This window comes from Kogia breviceps, chromosome 12, assembly GCF_026419965.1.
Source record: "Kogia breviceps isolate mKogBre1 chromosome 12, mKogBre1 haplotype 1, whole genome shotgun sequence".
NCBI classification, from domain to species: Eukaryota; Metazoa; Chordata; class Mammalia; order Artiodactyla; family Physeteridae; genus Kogia; species Kogia breviceps.
In genome coordinates this window covers 88,892,025-88,913,230 of record NC_081321.1, presented here as the reverse complement: position 1 = coordinate 88,913,230, position 21,206 = coordinate 88,892,025, and the positions used below count along the sequence as shown (strand labels likewise).

General features: G+C 42.7%; 1 protein-coding gene across 1 annotated transcript in view; it reads right to left on the bottom strand.

Annotated features, from left to right (window-relative positions):
* The window catches only part of PWP1 (PWP1 homolog, endonuclein), a 28,972-nt gene extending 13,893 nt beyond the window's left edge, over positions 1–15,079 (bottom strand). The window contains exons 1-6 of the mRNA XM_059082014.2: positions 14,838–15,079; positions 12,708–12,766; positions 12,384–12,568; positions 10,955–11,040; positions 10,758–10,854; positions 553–663 (exon numbers count right to left, since the gene is read on the bottom strand). Coding sequence (XP_058937997.1) covers positions 553–663; positions 10,758–10,854; positions 10,955–11,040; positions 12,384–12,568; positions 12,708–12,766; positions 14,838–14,909 — 610 coding nt within the window. The 5' untranslated portion in view covers positions 14,910–15,079. The remainder of the gene's footprint in view (positions 1–552; positions 664–10,757; positions 10,855–10,954; positions 11,041–12,383; positions 12,569–12,707; positions 12,767–14,837) is intronic.
* Positions 15,080–21,206: the final 6,127 nt, after the last annotated feature.

Sequence of the window (21,206 nt, the reverse complement as noted above, 5' to 3'; positions counted from 1 at the left end):
CGTAGACTGTTGTGAGGATGAGGATTTGTTTAGATCACGAATGTGAACAGGCTTTGCAAACAAGATGTAAGGTATGAGTATTAACAGTTTTTATCCTTGTTAAGAAGTATGCAGGGGCAACTAGTACTGTGCAGCTACGGCCAAAGGGACTAACACGAGAGCCCAATTCTTTCTTCATTTTGGTTTACCTTGATGTTTTCTGAAAAGGGTCATGCACTAAACTCTAGCTGGTAACATCAGACACACCATGCCAGTTTATAGGTTTGGGTATTTAGGAGACCTTCACACAGTTCTGCAGACCCAAAGCTTCTAGGCCCTGTCCTTCTACCTACAGTGGAGCAGCAACCTCCTTAGCCTGTCCAAAGTCTGGAGACACACAGACCCAAAACAATTAAGTGACTGTGTTTGGAGAACTATATAACTTCATAAAATAACATTAACTTCATAAAACATCAATAATTATGAAAACATTCACACAAAATAGGTAACTTATGTGGCTAGGAAAAACACATAGGAGTAGAACCATTGAGCAATCTCAAGTTTTCTAATTACCAGTTGAATCATCTGGGCTAGGATCAAAATTCAGCCATTCCACACTCAAAGGGTATGCAGACAACAGGATATCATGGTGGACATAAAAAGAATCTTCTTCCTGATTATAAACTGAGAAGATTGGGAAAAGAGACTTTATTACATCAGAATAAGAAGTCATATCCCACTCAAAAGATTCTCCCTTTTAAACCTATGGGAGACACTTGCTTAAAGTGAGACATATTTTATGACATGAAAGACGTTGCAAAATATTTACTGCTAGGCAAAAATTTTTCATGTCTAATATATTCCCAGCACCTGGTGTGCCCCAAAGGGGAACAGGAACACTGACAGAGAATTGACATCTGCCCGAATACTCCATCTGCATGTTTCCTGGCTAAAATGGTCCTACCTTCTGGTTCACCAATTACAGAAAACAAACGAGGTCTCCATAAGAAGTACTTCATTATTATTTTATCTTTTAAAGGTCTATCTGGCCGTAAGTAAAGAAGAACAAATCAGCTCTGGAGAGAAATAATTCATATTTAGAAATCTAAATGCCTGTCAAAAATTGCTTCTTTAATATTTATTGTTAAAATCAATAAGAAGTCTTTTAAAAATTATATAATGAAACACTGATAAAAATAGAGCCCAAGTAGTCAGAAACTTCCCCCAATATGTTTTTTTACTAGAAAGAAGCAATGTTAAGATAAACTATGGATTTTTAAAAAATTCTTCAGACCACTGCATCTGGGACAGATCTTGGGATCAGCAGATTCCATGTAATGCTCTATCACATCACTTTATGATAAGAATGTGTTCAAAATGATTAGGTTGTGGCCCTGCAAGAACCCCAACTATGGACAATGTACTCAGCTTACATTTTAAATAAAAATGATGATGACGCCTTAAAATAATCTTTTAACCATGTCAGATTATTATTCAGATTTGATTTAGAGTGCAATTTTGAAATTATTCTTGAACAGAGATATACTGGTAATCTGGAGATTCACACCAAATCCAAATAAAATATATCGTTAATGACCTAACCTAGAACAACGTAGGAATACAACTGTTTTACTTCAACGTCTCAGCTCCTGTCTAATGCTCATGAGATTCAAAGGAATGACTACAGTAAATTCTCAAATAAGAATGCGTAAAAATCAATGATAACAAACCGTAATAGTTGCAATTTTTTAAAATTAGAATTGGTCTTTAAAAAATTCCACCATCACGGTTTACATTTGAAATATGTAAATAGTTCAAAGATAATTAGGAGAATAACTTCACATTGATGTATTTGCTATTTAAAGCCTTTTTGACTTTATAAATAGATCACAATGGGCCATGGAATAAAAATGGCCTGACTGATAGGCTTCCTGAGGGCAGTCTTAAAGACTGTGAAGAAATCCAAGCTAGAGACGGCTTAAAGATGGCGGAAGAGTAAGACGCAGAGATCTCCTTTCTCCTCACAGAGACATCAGAAATACATCTACACGTGGAACTTCTCCTATAGAACACCCACCGAACGCTGGCAGAAGACCTCAGACCTCCAAAAAGGTAAGAAACTCCCCACATATCTGGTAGGGCAAAAGAAAAAAGAATAAACAGGGACAAAAGAATAGGGACGGGACCTACGCCAGTGGGAGGGAGCCGTGAAGGAGGAAAGACTCCCACACACTAGAGGCCCCTTCGCGGGCGGAGACTGCGGGCGCCGGAGAGGGAAGCTCAGGAGCCGCGGAGGAGAGCTCAGCCACAGGGGTGCGGAGGACAAAGCGGAGAGATTCCCGCAGAGGATCGGTGCCGACCGGCACTCACCAGCCCGAGAGGCTTGTCTGCTCGCCCGCCGGGGCGGGCGGGGCCGGGAGCTGAGGCTCGGGCTTCAGTCGGATCCCAGGGAAAGGTCTGGAGTTGGCAGAGTGAAGACAGCTTGAAGGGGGCTAGTGCGCCACGGCTGGCCGGGAGGGAGTCCGGTTGAAGTCTGGAGCTGCCGAAGAGGCAAGAGACCTTTTCCTCCCTCTTTGCTGCCTGGGCGCGAGGAGAGGGGATTAAGTGCGCCGCTTAAAGGAGCCCCAGAAGCGGGCGCGGAGCTGCCGAAGAGACAAGAGACTTTTTCTTGCCTCTTTGCTTCCTCGGGTGTGAGGTGAGGGGATTAAGAGCATCGCGTAGAGGAACTCCAGAAACGGGCGCGAGCCGCGGCTGTCGGCATGGACAGTAGAGACGGGTGTCGGACGCTAAGGTTGCCGCTGCCACCACCAAGAGGCCTGTGTGTGAGCACAGGTCACTCTCCACACCGGCCCTCCCGGGAGCCCGTGCAGTCCGCCACTGCCGGGGTCCCGGGATCCAGGGACAGCTTCCCTGGGAGAACGCACGGCGCGCCTTGGGCCTGTGCAGCGTCACGTCGGCCTCTGCCGCTGCGGACTCGCCCCGCCCCCGTGCCACTCCCTCCCCCCAGCCTGAGTGAGCTGGAGCCCCCGAATCAACTGCTCCTTTAACATCGTCCTGTCTGAGCGAAGGGCAGTCGCCCTCGGACAACCTACACGCAGAGGCGGGACCAAGTCCAAAGCTGAACCCCAGGAGCTGTGCGAACAGAGAGGAGAGGGGGAGGTCTCTCCCAGCAGCCTCAGAAGCGGCGGATTAAAGCTCCACAATCAACTTTAAGTGCCCTGCAGCTGTTGAAAACCTGAATAGACAACGAATCATCCCAAGTTGAGGAGGTGGACTTTGAGAGCAAGATATACTATTATTTCCCCCCTTTTTTTCTTTTTGTGAGTGTGTATGTGTGTGCTGCTGTGTGAGATTTTGTCTGTATAGCTTTGCTTTCACCATTTGTCCTAGGGTTAGACCGACCCATTTTTCTGTTTTTTTTTTTTTAAAGGAAATTTTTCTTCTTAATAATTATTTTTTATTTTAATAACTATACTTTATACTACTCTGTCTTCTCCCTTTCTTTCTTCCTTCCTTTCTTCCCTCCTTCCCTCCTTTCTTCCTTCCTGCCCCCTTCTTTCCTCCCTTCCTCTCTTCTTTCCTCCCTTTCTTCCTCTGCACCTTCCTTCCTTCCTTTCTTGCTTCCTTCCTTCATTTCTTCCTTCCTTCCCTCCCTCCCTCCTTCCTTCCTTTTCTTTCCTTTCTATTTATTCTACCTTTTATTTTGAGCCGTGTGGATTAAAGGTTCTTGGCGCCCCAGCCAGGCACCAGGGCGGTGTCCCTGAGGTGGGAGAACCAACCTCAAGACACTAGTCCACAAGAGATCTCCCAGCTCCACGTAATATCAGACGGCGAAAATCTCCCAGAGATCTCCATCTCAACACCAAGACCCAGCTTCACTCAAGGACCAGCAAAGAACAGTGCTGGACACCCTATCCCCAACAAAGAGCAAGACAGGTCTACAGCCCCATCCATTAGCAGAGAGGCTGCCTAAAATCATAATAAGGTTACCAACATCCCCAAACACACCACCAGACGAGGACCTGCCCACCAGAAAGACAAGATCCAGCCTCATCCACCAGAACAGAGGCACTAGTCCCCCCAACCAGGGAATCTACTCAACCCACTGAACCAACCTTAGCCACTGGGGACAGCCACCAAAAACAACAGGAACTACGAACCTGCAGCGTGCAAAAAGGAGACCCCAAACACAGTAAGATAAGCGAAATGAGAAGACAGAAAAACACACAACAGATGAAGGAGCAAGATAAAAACACACCAGACCTAACAGATGAAGAGGTAATAGCCAATCTACCTGAAAGAGAATTTAGAGTAATGATGGTGAAGATGATGCAAAATCTTGGAAATAGAATAGACAATTTGCAAGAAACAGTTAACAGGGACCTAGAAGAAATAAAGAGGAAGCAAGAAACGATGAGCAACACAATAAATGAAATGAAAAATACTCTAGATGGGATCAATAGCAGAATAACTGAGGCAGAAGGACGGATAAGTGACCTGGAAGATAAAATAGTGGAAATAACTACTGCAGAGCAGAAGAAAGAAAAAAGAATGAAAAGAACTGAGGACAGTCTCAGAGACCTCTGGGACAACATTAAACGCACCAACATTCGAATTATAGGGGTCCCAGAAGTAGAAGAGAAAAAGAAAGGGACTGAGAAAATATTTGAAGAGATTATAGTTGAAAACTTCCCTAATATAGGAAAGGAAATAATCAAGTCCAGGAAGCACAGAGAGTTCCATACAGGATAAACCCAAAGAGAAATACGCCAAAACACATAATAATCAAACTGTCAAAAATTAAATACAAAGAAAACATATTAAAAGCAGCAAGGGAAAAACAACAAATAACACACAAGGGAATCCCCATAAGATTAACATCTGGGGCTTTCCTGGTGGCGCAGTGGTTGAGAATCCGCCTGCCGATGCAGGGAACACGGGTTCGTGCCCGGGTCCGGGAAGATCCCACGTGCCGCGGAGCAGCTGGGCCCGTGAGCCATGGCCACTGAGCCTGCGTGTCCGGAGCCTGTGCTCCGCAATGGGAGAGGCCACAACAGTGAGAGGCCCGCGTACCACAAAAAAAAAAAAAAAAAAAAAAAAAGATTAACATCTGATCTTTCAGCAGAAACTCTACAAGCCAGAAGGGAGTGGCAGGACATATTTAAAGTGATGAAGGAAAAAAACCTACAACCAAGATTACTCTACCCAGCAAGGATCTCATTCAGATTTGATGGAGAAATTAAAACCTTTACAGACAAGCAAAAGCTGAGAGAGTTCAGCACCACCAAACCAGCTCTACAACAAATCCTAAAGGAACTTCTCTAGGCAAGAAACACAAGAGAAGGAAAAGACCTACAATAACAAACCCAAAACAATTAAGTAAATGGTAATAGGAACATACATATCGATAATTACCTTAAATGTAAATGGATTAAATGCTCCCACCAAAAGACACAGACTGGCTGAATGGATACAAAAACAAGACCCATATATATGCTGTCTACAAGAGACCCACTTCAGACCTAGGGACACATACAGACTGAAAGTAAGGGGATGGAAAAAGATATTCCATGCAAATGGAAATCAGAAGAAAGCTGGAGTAGCAATTCTCATATCAGACAAAATAGACTTTAAAATAAAGACTATTACAAGAGACAAAGAAGGACACTACATAATGATCAAGGGATCGATCCATGAAGAAGATATAACAATTGTAAATATTTATGCACCCAACATAGGAGCACCTCAATACATAAGGTAAATACTAACAGCCTTAAAAGGGGAAATCGACAGTAACACAATTATAATGGGGGACTTTAACACCCCACTTTCACCAATGGACAGATCATCCAAAATGAAAATAAATAAGGAAACACAAGCTTTAAATGATACATTACACAAGATGGACTTAATTGATATTTATAGGACATTCCATCCAAAAACAACAGAATACACATTTTTCTCAAGTGCTCATGGAACATTCTCCAGGATTGATCATATATTGGGTCACAAATCTAGCCTTGGCAAATTTAAGAAAATTGAAATCGTATCAAGTATCTTTTCCGACCACAACGCTATGAGACTAGATATCAATTATAGGAAAAGATCTGTAAAAAATACAAACACATGGAGGCTAAACAATACACTACTTAATAACGAAGTGATCACTGAAGAAATCAAAGAGGAAATCAAAAAATACTTAGAAACAAATGACAATGGAGACACAACGACCCAAAACCTATGGGATACAGCAAAAGCAGTTCTAAGAGGCAAGTTTATAGCAATACAATCATACCTTAAGAAACAGGAAACATCTCGAATAAACAACCTAACTTTGCACTTAAAGCAATTAGAGAAAGAAGAACAAAAAAACCCCAAATTTAGCAGAAGGAAAGAAATCATAAAGATCAGATCAGAAATAAATGAAAAAGAAGTGAAGGAAACAATAGCAAAGATCAATAAAACTAAAAGCTGGTTCTTTGAGAAGATAAATAAAATTGATAAACCATTAGCCAGACTCATCAAGAATAAAAGGGAGAAGACTCAAATCAATAGAATTAGAAATGAAAAAGGAGATGTAACAACTGACACTGCAGAAATACAAAAGATTATTAGAGATTACTACAAGCAACTGTATGCCAATAAAATGGACAACCTGGAAGAAATGGACAAATTCTTAGAAATGCACAACCTGCCGAGACTGAACCAGGAAGAAATAGAAAATATGAACAGACCAATCACAAGCACTGAAGTTGAAACTGTGATTAAAAATCTTCCAGCAAACAAAAGCCCAGGACCAGATGGCTTCACAGGCGAATTCTATCAAACATTTAGAGAAGAGCTAACACCTATCCTTCTCAAACTCTTCCAACAGATAGCAGAGGGAGGAACACTCCCAAACTCATTCTATGAGGCCAACATCACCCTGATACCAAAACCAGACAAAGACGTCACAAAGAAAGAAAACTACAGATACAATATCACTGATGAACATAGATGCAAAAATCCTCAACAAAATATTAGCAAACAGAATCCAACAGCACATTAAAAGGATCATACACCATGATCAAGTGGGGTTTATCCCAGGAATGCAAGGATTCTTCAATATACGCAAATCAATCAACGTGATACACCATATCAACAAACTGAAGGAGAAAAACCATATGATCATCTCAATAGATGCAGAGAAAGCTTTTGACAAAATTCAACACTCATTTATGATAAAAACCTTGCAGAAAGTAGGCATACAGGAAACTTTCCTCAACATAATAAAGGCCATATATGACAAACCCACAGCTAGCATCGTTCTAAATGGTGAAAAACTGAAACCATTTCCACTAAGATCAGGAACAAGACAAGGTTGCCCACTCTCACCACTCTTATTCAACATAGTTTTGGAAGTTCTAGCCACAGCAATCAGAGAAGAAAAAGAAATAAAAGGAATCCAAATAGGAAAAGAAGAAGTAAAGCTGTCACTGTTTGCAGATGACATGATACTATACATAGAGAATCCTAAGGATGCTACCAGAAAACTACTAGAGCTAATCAATGAATTTGGTAAAGTTGCAGGATACAAAATTAATGCACAGAAATCTCTGGCATTCTTATACACTAATGATGAAAAATCTGAGAGTGAAATTAAGAAAACACTCCCATTTACCATTGCAACAAAAAGAATAAAATATCTAGGAATAAACCTACCTAAGGAGACAAAAGACTTGTATGCAGAAAACTATAAGACACTGATGAAAGAAATTAAAGATGATACAAATAGGTGGAGAAATATACCATGTTCTTGGATTGGAAGAATCAACATTGTGAAAATTACTATACTACCCAAAGCAATCTACCGATTCAATGCAATCCCTATCAAATTACCACTAGCATTTTTTACAGAACTAGAACAAAAAATTTCACAATTTGTATGGAAACACAAAAGACCCCGAATAGCCAAAGCAATCTTGAGAACGAGAAATGGAGCTGGAGGAATTAGGCTCCCTGACTTCAGACTCTAGTACAAGGCTACAGTAATCAAGACAATATGGTACTGGCACAAAAACAGAAATATAGATCAATGGAACAGGATAGAGAGCCCAGAGATAAACCCACACACATATGGTCACCTTATCTTTGATAAAGGAGGGAAGGATATACAGTGGAGAAAAGACAGCCTCTTCAATAAGTGGTGCTGGGAAAACTGGACAGCTACATGTAAAAGTATGAAATTAGAACACTCCCTAACACCACACACAAAAATAAACTCAAAATGGGTTAAAGACCTAAATGTAAGGCCAGACACTATCAAACTCTTAGAGGAAAACATAGGCAGAACACTATTCGACATAAATCACAGCAAGATCCTTTTTGACCCATCTCCTAGAGAAATGGAAATAAAAACAAAAATAAACAAATGGGACCTAATGAAACTTAAAAGCTTTTGCACAGCAAAGGATACCATAAACAAGACCAAAAGACAACCCTCAGAATGGGAGAAAATATTTGCAAATGAAGCAACTGACAAAGGATTAATTTCCAAAATTTATAAGCAACTCATGCAGCTCAATAACAAAAAAACAAACAACCCAATCCAAAAATGGGCAGAAGAACTAAATAGACATTTCTCCAAAGAAGATATACAGATTGCTAACAAACACATGAAAGAATGCTCAACCTCATTAATCATTAGAGAAATGCAAATCAAAACTACAATGAGATATCATCTCACACCGGTCAGATTGGCCATCATCAAAAACTCTAGAAACAATAAATGCTGGAGAGGGTGTGGAAAAAAGGGAACCCTCTTGCACTGCTGGTGGGAATGTAAATTGATACAGCCGCTATGGAGAACAGTATGGAGGTTCCTTAAAAAACTAAAAATAGAACTACCATACGACCCAGCAATCCCACTACTGGGCATATACCCTGAGAAAACCATAATTCAGAAAGACTCATGTACCAAAATGTTCATTGCAGCTCTATTTACAATAGCCAGGACATGGAAGCAAACTAAGTGTCCATCAACAGATGAATGGATAAAGAAGATGTGGCACATATATACAATGGAATATTACTCAGCCATAAAAAGAAATGAAACTGAGTTATTTGTAATGAGGTGGATGGACCTGGAGTCTGTCATACAGAGTGAAGTAAGTCAGAAGGAGAAAAACAAATACCGTATGCTAACACATATATACGGACTCTAAGGGAAAAAAATGTCATGAAGAGATTAGTGGTAGGACGGGAATAAAACACAGACTTACTCGAGCATGGACTTGAGGATATGGGGAGGGGGAAGGGTGGGCTGTGACGAAGTGAGAGAGTGGCAGGGACATATATACACTATCAAATGTAAATTAGACAGCTAGTGGGAAGCTGCTGCATAGCACAGGGAGATCACCTCTGTGCTTTGTGACCACCTAGAGGGGTGGGATAGGGAGGGTGGGAGAGAGGGTGATGCAAGAGGGAAGAGATATGGGAACATATGTATATGTATAACTGATTCAGTTTGTTGTAAAGGAAAAACTAACACACTATTGTAAAACAACTATACCCCAATAAAGATGTTAAAAAAAAAAAAAAAAAAGAAATCCAAGCTAAAAAATGGAGTAAAACATTAAAACCAAGGGTTTTAATTTTCAAACTGTGTGACTGTGTTTCCTATAAGAAAAGGCATTAGCCTATTAATCTCTTTAAAGCTTCAAAAATTTAAAACAGATGAACAGAAGAGTGTCGGGGAAGGAGAGTATCTGGGCACGAATGGACCTGTCCGAGGACGTGTGCACACAGGAAGGGGCAAAAAACAAAAAGAAAAAGGGAAGATATGGAGGCAGAATATTCCAGACATCTTAAAGGTCTATTTTAAGAAAATAGTCATTAATGTTTGTTGAATTAATAAATATCAACATTAAGAAGTATCTGATTTAAGAATTCCAATAAAAAAGAAAAATTCAAATCATTGCCTACTTCAGATTCAAAGTACAGCTGACCCTTGAACAATGCAGAAGTTAGGGATGCTGACCCTCTGCACAGTAGAAAATCCCTGTATAACTTAACAGTCCACCCTCTGTATCCCAACCAAACTCGCATCGTGTAGTACTGTAGTATTTACTATTAACAAAAGTCTGCATATAAGTGGATCTATGCAGTTCAACCCCATGTTGTTCAAGGTTCAACTGTATTCACCTCTGGCTTTAGTGCAAACATTCTCTGCACTGAGAAAGGTGACCAAAATGTTTTGGTCTCTGAAGAAAAATGTGGGCCTCTATGCTGACGTTTTATGAAAAGAATAAATGTTTTGCAAAAGGGTATCTATTTGAAATGACTCTGAAAAAAAGCAGGATAAATTATATTGAGTGTAATCTTTGCCACATAAAGAAAAAACAGCCAGAAAGCAAACTGGAGTAAAGAACCAGGGTAAAAAACAGTTACCTCAGGGTAATGAGATTATAATTTTTTCTTGCATTTTAAAATAGTTTTACTTCCAGGTTTTCTCCATTAAGGGGAAAAAGTTAAAAACTGGCAAAAATGTTTAAACAAAAGATTTAAAAAACCCAGTTAGAACCTTCCAGGTGACCTATTTCCGTAAGTAAAGTACCAAACTAACACATTGGACTACACATGCCCAGGCACAATAACCAGGAAGTCTGATTTAACTACATAACCAACTTAAATGAAATACAGAAGGATCTGGTGCTTAGAAATCCATAATAGTTCCTATGATGGTTATTTCAGTATCACTTAAGTAGAAAACTTTTTAGTAAGGGATGTATCCCACTTACCATGTACCTCTAAATTGCACTGGTCCTGTTCAGCTCTGCCACAAACTATGAGATTGTCATTGGGCTTAATCAAGAAATCTTCACGTTCGTACTGCTCCTGAGTGGAGAGAGAAAAAGTCATTGACTAGAATCAGATATTTGGGAAGGTTTTTCAAACACTTAAGGAGCATAATTAGAAAAGCCATATAGATATTTACCGTATCTTTCAGAGTAACATAAGGATCTTGATCATTACTCCCATAGACTGTAAGACCCAAAAGAGATTCACCAAGAGTTTCAGTATCTGTAAGAATTCATAAAACAAAATGAATAAAACAGTCATTTTGACAAAAGCATTTTTCCTAAGGCATCCCATCTTTAGACTTAGATCCAATCATCTACTTCATAACTAACACTGGATCATCCACAAGTGGGAAAGGAAATAGTGGATAATAATAAATAGGAGTTTAAAAGCCATTTATATTTGGCCCTGAAATGCACATCTGATAGTCTTGGAATACTCAATCTTCCATTAAAAGAATCAAATCAAACAAAGAAACTCCCTTTCAGAAAATATTAGAACTCTACTCAGATCCTCTAGTTTGCTCCTTGTAATCATTATTCAAAAGTGCTACAGAGAGGTGGCGTCGCAGACCTGGAAATAAATAGGTCCCTAAAACACTGGTATCAACACAATAAATTAAGGGTTGCTTGGTTAAATAAAATTGAAAAATGATGAGTCTCATAAAGTTAAATAGGTTTCTTTATTGCAAGATGTCTCATAACCACTGATATGCTAATTTGCCTAATGAATCTGAAAGAGAGGATACTACACACCCTTTCCACCAAACTTACCTCAAAATGGCATTCTTTTATGGCATGTCTGCAAAGGTGACACAGAGTAGACCCCGAATAACATAAACTCAGGGAAAGGAAGATACTCTTAATTTTCAGGGGAAGCTACTTTAAGGAGGCAGGGCTAATACGTCTTAAGCATCTGACAGGCAACAGAGACAGGAATTTCTACTGGATGAGAAAGACAGAGTCAATACTCTGCAGGGTACAGAGAGTATCAGGGAGCAGTGTCTGAATGGCTTTTCTCCAGGCTGGTTAGCTCTTCTTTCTCTGTATTCCCATGGCACTCTGTCCTAGTAGGATGGAAGCCAACCCAGAGGGGCCCACAACCCAGACTCCAATGGAAAAAACTATCCCCTGCATCTAGTGAAGTACACTGAAAAGCATGAAGGCTTCAGAGCCAGAGAATGTTCAAACCTCAGCTCCATTAATCACCAGCTGCATGATACTGGCAAAGTTATTTCATCTCTGTAAGCCTGTTTTCTTTCCTGTAAAATGGAGGTAATAATTCCTCTCTCATTGCAAGTAAAGAAAAATGAATTACAGATTATCATAACCACTACTTGCAATAAAACATACCATACTAACATTTTGTTTTGTTTTTTTGATCTTAGAGGGTTGAACTGATTTTTTAAATCAGTTTAGGAAACATGCTGTCTTCCTGGAGCCCAATTATTTGACTGACATAAAGGACAACAGATTCTCAGAGTAAAGCTTTGGTGGAACGCTAGAAGCATGATCTAACGCACTGAGTTTGTGATTAAAAACCAGTAGAAGTGGGTGAATTCTAACCTGGGTCACCTTCCTCATCATATTTATCTAAGGCGTACTCGGCCAGCTCATCATCATCCAGCGTCCTGTCATCCTCTGGGTCGCCGTCCTCCAGGGGCTCCCGAGGTCGGGCCTGGGTACGGGCACTCTGCATGCCATCTTCTGAAGGATCGCCTGTCTCCTCTTCATCACTGCCACCTTCTTCTCTATGCCAATGAAAAAAATAAAAAGTAAAAAGATCACCCAAAAGGCACCGTGTTCAGTAACAAGACCGCCTTGTCGTCATCGTTTAAGATTCACATTTCATCTGGACTTTACTACAGGCGTCAACATCCCAAAACTTACTGTAATTTTTCCTTTGCTTCAGCAATGAGACGTTTCACTTCTTCTTTACTAAGCTCTACCTAAAAAAGACCAAACATTTCATCATGATATATTTAAAGAAATCATGATAAGCCTTTGAATTAAAAAGAAGTTTACAAACTAATATAAAAAATAGCTTCAAAAGACATCAAAAGTCAAATGGAGTTTTCACAGGTCCTTACAAATTAAGATCCTTCTCACCTAAAACTGTTAAAAAAAAAAATCATGTTCGGTCTACCTCTCCAGTCTTTTTCAAAAAAGACGGACTTGTATAAACTGGCTCCTATGAAACCCCATCTCATTTTCTTCCAATTACCCCAACTCCTTGACTGCTTCTCCCCATTATTTTTGTGGATATTCCTAAACAAACCACCCTTGCCTTGGTCCTCTGCTCTTTCCCCTGGTATCCCTGCCAAGTATTCACTCATTACGCTGTCACTTCCTTGCAAAGCTCATTCATTCTCAAGGCTAAAACCACCATCTCTGAACAGATTACTCCAAACTTTCCCTTCTCTAGCCCTGTATACTGTAGTTCCATTTTTTCAATTGCCTGTAAGACTCTCCACTTGGACATCCTGTTCAAAACTGAAGTCATTCTCTTTACTTAAAAACTGGCATTCCCTCACCTAATCAATGCTTCAGTACCTTTTAAAAACGCCCGTATCACTGCTAAACTGTAAGCTCCTTGTCACTGTGTGTTCTGCCCATGGTAGGGATACCTGATGATAGATGATGAAACAATCACGCAGTTTGTACTAAAAGGCCTTTAATAATATGGAAATCCTCTTGGGTGATGACATTCTACTGTTAGCTGCAGAAACTAAATTTTCTTAAGTTTAATCAAAAGATACTTATTTTTCAAATCTCTCTTATTGAGTTTTCCTTTCTGGGACTTTGTAGAATAAATTCAATCTCTTCTTCCTATAAACTCTTCAAGCGATGGTTCCAAATTTGTCTGCACATTAGAATCACATGGGGGAATCTTTTAACAATTTCAGGCTCTACTCCCGGCTAATTAAATCATAACACTTGGGAGCTGGTATTTTTTTTAAGCTCCCCAAGTGGTTCCAATGTGTAGATATGTTTGGAAATCACTGTCTTCAAGTATTTGAAAGGCTGTATGTTCCTTTTAAACAACAACTCTTACCTCCTTAAATAATTTTTAATATGAGATAGTTTCCTGTCCCTATTCTACATATACCGCACTGAATGCCTACTGTGAGCCAAACACTGGAGAAACTGGTGAATAAAACAGTCTGTGCCCTGGTGAAATTGGCTCAAAAACATTGAGACAAACACTCCCCCGTCCCTGCATCTTTCATAGCATTTATTCCCGCTGACATAGTATTATATATGCACGTATCAACTCCATAAAGGCAGGGACTTTTCCTGTTTTGTTCATGCCTATCCCAGGACCCTGAACAATGCCTAGTACAGAGAAAGTGCTTCGTTAAGTATCTGCTGAATAACTTAAGTAATCTTCTCCTCTGCTACAGACTCAGTCTCTCACTCCTGTAGGCTTTCCCTTCATGACGTGTCGCGTTTACCTCGCATCCCCACTGCCATATCAACATCTCATTTGGACTACTGCGAGAAATTCCTAATTCAACTCCCAGCCTCACGACACCGTGGTCTCCAGACCAGCTTTTCTACACCACAGCTTTCATCCAGTTTATTTCTCTAAATGCCGAGCGGAAGGGTAGAAAGTGTAGTTTCACATATGTGGCCCCTCTTCCCGTTATGCCTGGAAACGCACCGGGCTGGTGGGAGACGACGTGGTGTCGTCAGGAAGGCTCTGGGGGAGCTCCCCTTCCGAGCAACACCCCGCCCCCTTCCAGCCCGTGAGGTCCACGTGTGTGCGAACTGGGGGTGGGGCTGGGCTTGGGAGAAGGAACCGTGAGGAGGCGGGGCGCCCGATCCCAGGCCCTGGAATCCCAGACCCTCGGAGCCGCAGTCCTAGTCACGACAAACAACAGGGCACAGCCGGCCTCACCCCGTCAGTCCCAACAGCCACGCCAGGGCCGCGCGTTCAGGGTCCAGGTCCCCAGGTGGGGCTGACTCAGGGTGCTGCAAAGAGGCCGCTCCCCCTACCTCGGAGCGACCAGGCCTCACCTTGTCAGGCGTCTCTTTGGCCACGCCGCAGCGGACCCAGGCCACGCACGTCACCTGGCGGCTGCGGTTCATCGTCCTCGGCGCAGCGACGCGTCAAGCTAAAGACTTGGCCCCAGCGTGTCTCGAAGCCCTGTCGCGCTCGTGCCCAAACGCTCCCCCACGGCCTCCGGGAGGAGCCTCGGCAGAGAGCAGGCGCGGGGCGCTGGTTCCCGTGGCGTCGGCGCCCGCTTCTGACGTCATTCGAAGGCGCCTAAACAGGAAAGGGGTGGAGAAAGGGCTGGAAGCTGATGCAGCTGGGCGAGGAATCCGCGTGGGCTGGATTGTGCTGTGTGGGAAGGTGTGAATGGGCTCTACAGGACACCTGTGACGGTGTTTGTAGGCTTCGTGGAAGCAATGACTAAATAAGTGAAACTGTAGGGGTCAGAGGCAAATTTCCACCGACCTTTATTTTGCCTCCATAGACTAAAAGCTGACAAATGGTAGAGGTTTTAGGTTTATTTTTAAAGCTTTCTCCAAAATGAATTTATCTTTCATTCTTTTCTGGCCGAGCCGCGCGGTTTGCGGGATCTTAGTTCCCCAACCGAGGATCGAACCCGCTCTGGCAGTGAAAGCGCTGAGTCCTAACCCTAGGACCACCAGGGAATTCCCCCGAAATGAATTTATCATTTCAAGGAGATACTTCCGCCCTTTATATTTCATTACATTCTTGGATGTTACTTGTATACTAAGCGTACAGTAGTGGTTGTAGCACTAGAAAACACAAAGTGCTTGATAGCGTTTTAAGTGCCTTATATTAACTTGGTTACTTCTTAACCCTGTGTGGGAGGTCTTGCTCCCATTTTACATATGGGGAAACATTATCTTTCCCAAGATCACACAGCTAGTAAGTATCTAGGATATGAACCCAGGCAGTGTGACTCTACATGCTGGCTATAATCTGTGTCAGGCTTCTCAGCTAAGGTCAAAGTCACCTACTAGAAAATGTCAGTGGCTGGAGACTTTAGAATGGAAAGTCTTAGCATTGCATAAAGGTCTAGGTTTTGATCTTTTTCTTGGCTGTGTGACCCTGTCCAGGTCATTTGCCCTCTCTGAGCTTCCATCTCTCTCTCCTACCTCTGAGACAGGCAAGCCAAAACAGGAGGGTGGCTGCTATGGAGAGAGAGTGGTGGCAAAGGTGAACCCGCAGCATGTGGTTTGCCCCAGATGCATTGTCAAAGTGGGCTGCCCACCTGTGCTGTGGGGTCAATTTGCGGGCACTTTCACAACACATTTTTCTTACATACAATATTTTGCTTGGTTCTTGCAACAATGCTGGTGAAACATGATCAAGCATTACCTCCATTTTAAAGGTGAGGAAGTTCAGTGATGAAAAGCCTTACTACTGTGAGATCACACACAGTTAGGGACTGACAGAACTATAACTAGACACCGGCAACTCTGTACATTCAGACGGATGCCCTTGGCACTTGCCCAGCCTGAGAAGGGATCCTCTCAGGTGTGAACTGCTAATCCCTAGGGTTGGTGGACTGTGTTCAGCTCTTCCAGGGCTCTGTTCATCTGAACTGATTCCTCTGTAGCTTCTTTGCTTTCAGCCCATTTTGAAAGGGGGTACGACAGGTTCTATTTTTCAGAAGTGGCTGTAACAGTATCTTTCCTTCAGACATGTTCTTCCACAATGTGGGCTTGATGCTCTCCCATCAAAACATGGAGTGTAATTCTATCCACCCCCCAACCTCGAGTTTGGATAGGCTCATTACTGTTTTGACCAATATAGAATATGACAGGCATTCCAAGGTTAGGTCATAAATGGGATGCAGGTTTTGCCTTTTTTCTCCCCAGAAACACTCATGTTTGGTGCTCTGAGCTGCCATATAAAAAGTTTGACTACCCTGAGGCCACTATATTGTGAGGAAGCCAAACCACGTGGAGAGGCCACACGTGGGTGCCCCAGTAGACAGTCGTAGTTTTTGAGTCAACCCAGACATGTTAATGAAAGAGCCTTCAGATGATTCCAGCAACCAGACACTAAATCCCTCACCCCCAACCTTTGAGTTTTTCCACCTGAGGCCCAGACACCGTGGAGCAGAGATGAATCCTCCCCACTGTGCCCTGCCCCCAATTTTGACCCCCCAAAATCTGTGAGCATAGTTAAATGGTTGTTTCAAACAATTAAGTTTTTTTTATCCTTCCATAATTCTTTATTGTGGTAAAATATACATAATATAATCTAATGATTAGATTTACCATTTTAATAATTTTTAAGTGTAGAAGTCAGTGGCATTAAGTACCAAGCCACTAAGTTTTGAGGTCATGTTGTTTTATTTTGAGGTCATTTTAAAATGCAGCAATAATACCTGGAACAGGCAAGAACCTGGGCTATATTTAGAACAGAGCACATGAGCTGATATATTAGTAAAGGCTGATTTATTAACACCTGGCTGGGCCTAGTCAGGTGTGCACACCTGGTACGCGGGAGTGGGATCATATTTGAGTATTTGCCTCTCGATCTGTTTTCTCTGGAGGCTGCCTTCTTCAGAGCCAGCTGCTGCTGCATGATGGTGCCCGGTGCAGAGTGGGTACTTGATAAATATTTGTTAAAATGGATGAATAAATAAAATAACAGAAGGTGCAGCACGGCTCTGGCTACTTTGGGCTACTAAACTTACACTCTTTTACTGGGCTTAGATCTGACATTCTGCCACTTCAACCCAAGCTGTGAATTCCCTTTAGAATTGAAAATCCAACTGCAGTAGGCATCATTATTTCCTTATTACAAGAATAGAAAGAGATTGAGCTTACGTAGTTCCATTTCTAAACCTGATTCTTAGGCGCACTGATGAGCATATTTAACTCAGAAAAGTCTCTTTGTCAGAGGCCAGGAAAAATGTACTCGGTAGCATGTTGACTATTCTTATAGCTAAAGGTCCCAGAGGATTGGACCCAGGCCCATGCAAGGCTCTCACCACACCCTCTAGCTCAGTGCTTGGTATAATTAGGCTCCTAAACATGATTTCAGATTGGTCCTGAGCCAGGGAAGGGAGTGAAGTGTGTGGTACCCCCTCCCCCATTACACTAGGCTCTATTTCTTGCCCCTCCTGTAGCGAACCCTGCAATATTAGCTGATAAGGAGTGGAAGGAATAATAATAGCTACCAGTTACTAAGTGCTAGAGACTTCTACCACAAACAGATTTTACAGTGACACAATCAAATTTATTTTTCTAGAACTGAACTTTTTTCCATTTTCATAAAAATGGTGCCTGGCACAATACATACTATAAATATTTGTTGAATAAATGAATTATATCAGAGTTCTAAACTGAAGTCCAGAGATATCGGGCAACTTGCCTAGTGTCACACAGTAAATGACAACATACCGTGCTGACTTTTAGCACAGAATCCTTTCCTCTATGCCTCAAGTTTTCTGGTAGATGCATTCATTCATTCATTCATTCATTCATTTGCTTGTCAGCACTCTTTTGGATGCAAGTGATAGATAACCCAATTCTAATTGCCTTAGGCAAGAAATGGAATTGATGTGCTCCGGTGACTCGAGAATGCAATGACATAAATGGCTTCAGACTCAGCTGGATCCAGGGGCTTAACCCATGCCCTCAGGATTTGACCTCTCTCCCATCTTCTGTCTCCATCTTCCAATGCCTTGGCTAAGTTCAGGCCTTCAGCAGCTTCCAACTTGCAGTATCCTTACTACTTGCAATCCTAGCAGAAAAGCACTTGCCTCTATCCCTGCCTCTCTCTGCCTCATTTGTCTCTTCAGTTCTGGAATGGTCACTTGCCCATTCTTGAAGTAGTCACTGTGGTCAGGAGAAGGTGATGCTTTGCTTGGCTGGGGCTGAGCATGTGTCCTGCTCTGGAGCCAGGGAAGGAGTCAGCTGTCACATGGTGCAAGTGAGTGGGGGTGGGGAAAGGAGAGTTCTTTAGAAGAGGATTGGGATGCTGCTCCCATCAGTGGGCTGGCGGGAAGAACCGATGCTCAGGACATTCGTCAAAAGTTTTCTCTGCCATCTTTGTGCAGGGCTCTGTTTGAGAGACAGGGAGCTACACAGATGAATATGCCATAGTCCTTCTCCTGAGAGGAGTTTATACTCTAACGGAGGACTAGAGGTGTAAAGTCAAGGGAAAACTAAGATGTGCAAGCACATGTGGTTGCAGCAGCCTGATGGCTGACTCACTCGCCCTGTTCCCTGTCCAGATGCTAAGTGACAGCTGAGGTTTCTGACCCCTTAGCTTCCACCAGAAACTCTGCATTTCCCCAAACCCTTCCTCCTTTATGCCACCACCATCTCCAACTCTTAGAAAAAAAAAAAACCTTTCCCTAGGTTCAAGGAGTAGTTCTGGGTAACACTTCAGTATTTTTCTTAAATTGAAACTTCAATACCATAAGGTTTCTAACTCCAGTTCTACCTTGGTTTTCTGCTCCAATTTCTCTCCAGGTGACCAGCTGTGTGGAATCAGGGTCCCAATCCCAGACGTGAGGCTGGAGCAGAATGAACAAGGAGGAGACAGGTGGAGAGGTGGTGGGCAGCCAGATGGTGACAGTCTTGCAATTCATGGTGAAGGACGCTGGGGGCTGTGAGTAGGGAGCATAGGACAGACAAAGGGCACATCTAACTTATGTTTTCATGCCGTTCGAGCTCCTGTGTGTAGAATGTGTGATGAGGGGGAGCCGAGTGAGTGGGGGGGCGGAGAACCATTAGGAGGCTACTGTATGGCTAATCTAGGGGGAGATGATGCCACGTGGAGCATGGCTGACTGTGGGATGGAGGGAAGTGGGGAAAGTCCCCATCTCCTGATGGGAGGGTCTGTAAAGAATTGGTGGCTGTATTTAATTTACCACAGATGAGAAGACTGAGGCCCAGAAAAAGGCTAAGACTGATCCAAGACCACACACCACATAGGGGTCAAGATGGGGGTCGGAGCCTGAGTCTTCCAATTTCAGTCTTATGTGGCTCCCTCCACACCCACACAGCCCCTTCTAGAAGAGAAGGCAGAAAAGTGTGCCCGGGGAAGAACGAAGCTTCACCAAAGCCCCAGATGAAAGAAATGAATCACATCCCTGCCATCTCAAGCGCCACCTAGTGGCATTAACAGAGATTTCTGAGGAGACAGAACTTTATTTCCATTTTCATGAGAACGGGGATTGGGAACTGGACCCAGTTGCTCACAAGAAGCGAAGAAAGGATGTATGGGGCAAAGGTTTTGATCTCCCCACTTCAGGGTGCCAACAGAGAAATGACTTGACTTTAAAGGATCCAGGACACCTTTAAAGTCAAGTCAAGTTCTGGGCTCCTCTGGCCAGCTTTTGGCAAGCATCAGTCACCACAGTGGTCAAGCGGAACGCACGTGTTTTTCTTGTCCACCAGACTGTGCCTGATCGCTCTTAGGATTCCCAGAGCTTGGTGGAGAATACATGCCAAATGAATATTTGAATAAGACATGGAAGAATGATATCTCTGGATCTCTGTTAAGCATGGAGTGAGTAGAATGATGTAGTTGTCGCCTGGCTATGGGACATTCCAGGAGCAGAGTCGTCAGATCCTTACAGGGTTTGTAGGTACGGTGGTCTCTGCTGTATCACCATGCTTAGCATAGAGTAGGTGCTCAGTAAATACTTATTGAATGAATGGATGAGTGAGTGAATGAGTGAGCCTCCTCTATCCCTCACTTACGGGCCAAATTCATGCTGTCCTCTGGAAACAGTTTGAGAACCCCGCGAATGTATCAATAGAAGTGTGGCTCCACCTAGTGGATACTTGAGGATTGTGCCTGGAGCTTGAACATTTTGCCCCCACTTGTTCCTGAACTGTAGCTTCTCTAATTACTCGTCCCCACTTCACCCAGTTTGGCACGGACCACCATGTATGGCAGTCTAGCCCTGCAGGTGAGCAGAGCCTGTATGCAGCCCTGAAATGAGAAATTTGAGAAAGATGCTGTTAGGGGATGGAGGGGACCAGCTATATGAAATGGTTTACAGCGGCTGAAGTTGTGCCCAGAACCCTGGACCAGGTGTCCAGAGGACTGTCACTAGTTTGCTGTGTGGCCTTGGGCAACTGACTTGCTCTCTCTGAGCTTCAGTTTTATCATCACACAGCTGTGTACCCCTTGTACCCCTGCGCTAATCTTCAGATCCCAGCACAGCCTCACTGGACGTGTGTGGACCACCTTGCTCATGTTACAGCAGAGGAAATCTGCTTTAGATTAAGTGAGGAGCCCAAGGCCTCACAGTTAACAAGGGTGAGAATCAGGATTTGAATTCAGATCTGTCTGACTCTAGTGCCTATACTGCTGGCATTGCACTGATGCTTTCTAAAGCCATTCCATGGTTCTGCACATCTTCTTGGACCTGTGTC